The 3,680-nt window shown below is 43.0% G+C and overlaps 1 protein-coding gene across 2 annotated transcripts in view; it reads right to left on the reverse strand.

Moving 5' to 3' along the window:
- LOC113211200 (uncharacterized) overlaps window positions 1-3,680 on the reverse strand; it is a 51,766-nt gene that overhangs the window by 26,505 nt on the left and 21,581 nt on the right. For both annotated transcript variants that reach the window (XM_052272284.1, XM_052272283.1), the window contains exon 2: window positions 1,352-1,542. In XM_052272284.1, the coding sequence (XP_052128244.1) occupies window positions 1,352-1,542 (191 nt within the window). The remainder of the gene's footprint in view (window positions 1-1,351; window positions 1,543-3,680) is intronic.

The following is a 3,680-nucleotide window of genomic DNA, read 5'->3' on the forward strand; positions in this document are numbered from 1 at the left end:
AATGGATTTATCCTTTAGATACGAATATGAAATTGGGCACGAATTTTCATTGTCAATCGTTTTGTATACGGTCACTCTACAAAACCCCCAAGGCGGAACAGATCGGGGACTAACACTTACACGAGTTCCCTTGTTAAGACCAACAAAAGCAGCACTACAAGTAAATACGGAGTGACCTTTTTCGCTCCCAGGAGAGCGATATCAGTGAAGCCAATTTGACGACTCTTGGGAGAGCGATATAAGTTACATCGCTCGTTTGCAATAACTTCTCGCGACATTTTTGGTTAGGAATAAGACTAATTTTGAGTCATTTACGCAAACGTCGCTCGTTTAGGGTCGTCTCTGCGACATTTTCTGTTACGAAGAAGACTCATGTTGAGTCATTTCGCAAAAATCGCTCTAACAAAGCGATGACGCCTATACGTCGCTCTACTCGGGAAAGAAAGGTCACTCCTCGTTTTACAGTGAGATACAGCGGTGGCGGTGAGGCTCCCCTCCAGCCGCCACTCCTCTCGCGCCCGCCCCCAACATCGCCTCTCTGCGTCCGCTTTTGTTCTTCTCCTTCTTAATTCCGGACAGCGAGCGCTCTATTCGATTGAAATACTGTACTTCTTACATTTGAGTCGAGACCCAAAGAATGCCACTTATGGAGTCAAAAGTCAGCATCTTAGGAATCAAATTTTGACTCCCCTGACGGCCTATGTCGTTTAAAAACGACAAGGAGGTTTTCTCGTTTCCCATCGAGCCTTTCCGAGTTAGACCTTAATCGCATGTGTAGACGGCTTCAGTAAGCATTTGGGCACATCGGAGTAACTATTTCGAAGTGATCCGACTAGGGCCACATGATTTGCCTTTCAAGCGCGCCTCTTGACTTTGAAGGCTTATAGTTTTGGAAACTTCGAGAGAGCCTTAGATTAATAAGGTAATCCAGCGCCAAGATGGCCACCACGGAACATAACAAACCGGCATTTGTTTTAAAACTGAAGTCCCGATTTAGCCCTTAAACTCGTGTAAATGTAAAATCTGAGATGACTGAGTCTATCCTGAGTCGGTGCAAAAATTCAAAGCCCTTGCGACCTCACAGCAAGCGAATTCAAGAAATGTCTTCTGCTGGTTTGTTATTTTCCGTGGCGGCCATCTTGTGGAATCTTCATTTCTTCTAACCGCTAGAATACCTCTTTCACCGAGACCACCTCTACTAAACCCGGCCCTCGAAACCGGAAAAATGTCTCACAGTCCCGTTGATATCATCTGCGATTTCCTACAATATGCGTTTTATGAACGACAAAGAGCCGTAAAAGGTTAAGATCTTATTTTATCTAATCTTTGCTTTCAAGCCTAATGTACTTACATGGCAATGCGCGTGAGTTCTCTCACCACTGCTTCCCACTCGGACGGCGCTAGGGTCACCAGGTCCTGGAGCTTATCGTCGTGGACGCCGTCGAAAGATGAAGATGTCGTCCATACAAGTGGACATTGCCATTTTCTAAGACGTGCTTGGGCGACTATTCGCCCAAGCCAATTTGCACGCCACTGCGACATCTGCAAGAGAGTCATCAAATATGGAAAGGGAAACGGACCCAATAGTCGATACAGTGGCCTCTCGCGCAGCCGCGCTGGATGACACATACAGCACAGTGGCTAACAAGGTGTAAATCTCCGATTTCATTGAAACTTGAAAAATTTGAAGGTTATTAATGTAGAAATCGGATGGAACTTGAAATTTTTCCTCAACCTGACATTTAGCTTTACCCTAGATAGGGTAGGAGTAGGGTGTTAGAACACTGAGTCACATTTTTAAACAAGCAGGCTAGCCCTTCCGCCAAACGAAGTTGCCAGCTTCGCTTTGCTGTGCCGGCAACTCCGTTCGGCGGAAGGGCGGGCCTGCTTGTTTAATAGCAGAATGGCAGGCTTAAAAATATCCGTTTCTAAGGGGTAACTCGTCAAAGTAGTGCCCTAAGGGCCGAAACATTAACGGTTTTGCTCAATTTTGAACCGTTAAGGCGGTAGAGGTGTCTCATCCGAAATTCGTTGCCTGTATAGTTGATACATTAGTTTGGCAATTGAGTTTTCAGATATTTTATTATGCTACTTTTTCTGTAGTTTTCCACACTAGTTTCGCACTGTAGTTTAAAGACAGTTTTAAGACCAATTTACTATCGAGTTTCCGACATTAGTATGAAGTTGTCCTGAAAGTTGTATTTGCATCTGCATTGCAACCAGTACATTAACTGTAATTCTGACTAGATGATAATAAAGAGTAAGAATTTAATCTTTTCACACCATTAATTATGCAGAATACCCATAGTTGAACTAGCAGGTAACATCAATAGCACCAATCTGTATTGGGAAAACCAATTTTTATACAGTTTTTGTACATTTTGAGTAATCAGAGATATAATTTTGATTAAACAAATCATGAGACTTGTGAATATTTTTGATCTATGATTATATAGCATTACAGTTTGTTGTACGTCTACACAACGTGTTTCACACCTCTGATAGTGTGACGTAAATTACACCAAATTTAATACATATTGCAATTGTAGCATTGGCGTAGTTTCAATTTCAAATAATTTAAGGTTTTTTCGTTAAACTTTCACTCACGCTCCGTCAACATTAAGGCCAACGTTTGATGACTTGAAATGAATACGTATAGCTCCACAACAAACTCCAATATAGTTTACTTACCAAACACCTTCAATAATCACCGAATTGTCAGTAGTCGGGAGACATCACTGGAAAAACTAACGTTACCGAGGTAACTTTTCTTGACGCGACCAAACCAGGTAACGTTTGGTGATGCAACCAGTTTGTGATGGCCCTATCCTTTTGCATGGGGTAGGTCGCGTCAGGAACAGGGCTGCCAGCGGCTCATAGGTTTAAAAAAAGTGAGAAAAGTGAGTTGCAGCTTCAAAAAAGTGAGCAAATAGTGAGTATTTCAGAGCGAAAAGTGAGGAAAAGTAAGCCATAGGTCTGTAAAAATAGGTATCAATATCGATAAAATGTGCACTACGCGATGTAAAAATTGATACTTTTAGTTATATGGGACATAATACGAATTAGGGAAAACTAAAACCCAATTAAGTTACTGACATACTCCCGGTCGGGAACGCAAAATAACAAGCAGGCCCGCCCTTCCGCCAAACGGAGTTGCCAGCTCCACTTCGCTGCGCCGGCAACTCCGTTCGGCAGGGGCCGGGCCTGCTTGGCCTGCCGGCGGCGATGGTCGGGCCTTCGGCCCGACCATTTCAGTCTCACGATTTACTGAAGTACATAATCAAATAAATAATGTGACCGGTAAATTACTTTGCATATTTGAGTAAACTAAAGCGTTCGGCGGGGGGCCTGCGGCCGTAGAGATTTGCTCCTTGGAAATGTCAAAAGATTGTAACGGGTCAACACCGTGACTACATCCCACCCTTCTGCTTTGCTTAAAAATTTAAACAAATGAACCCGCGCAGTTTTTCGATTGTATATTGGTTTTTAAAGAGTCTTAACTTGACTTTTTGCCATTGTTTTCAATATATCCACCTTTAGGGCCGAAACAGTAAAAGATACGGCTAATCCGAGGATAATTCCTGATTCAGAATGTGTTGTTTTGGGGGGGTACTTTCTCTGACATTTTACGATTGGACGCCTCCTTGTACGTCTTTATGTGCAACGTGGTCATTTTCGCC

This window comes from Frankliniella occidentalis, unplaced genomic scaffold, assembly GCF_000697945.3.
Source record: "Frankliniella occidentalis isolate FOCC.00 unplaced genomic scaffold, Focc_3.1 Scaffold197, whole genome shotgun sequence".
Classification (NCBI taxonomy): Eukaryota; Metazoa; Arthropoda; class Insecta; order Thysanoptera; family Thripidae; genus Frankliniella; species Frankliniella occidentalis.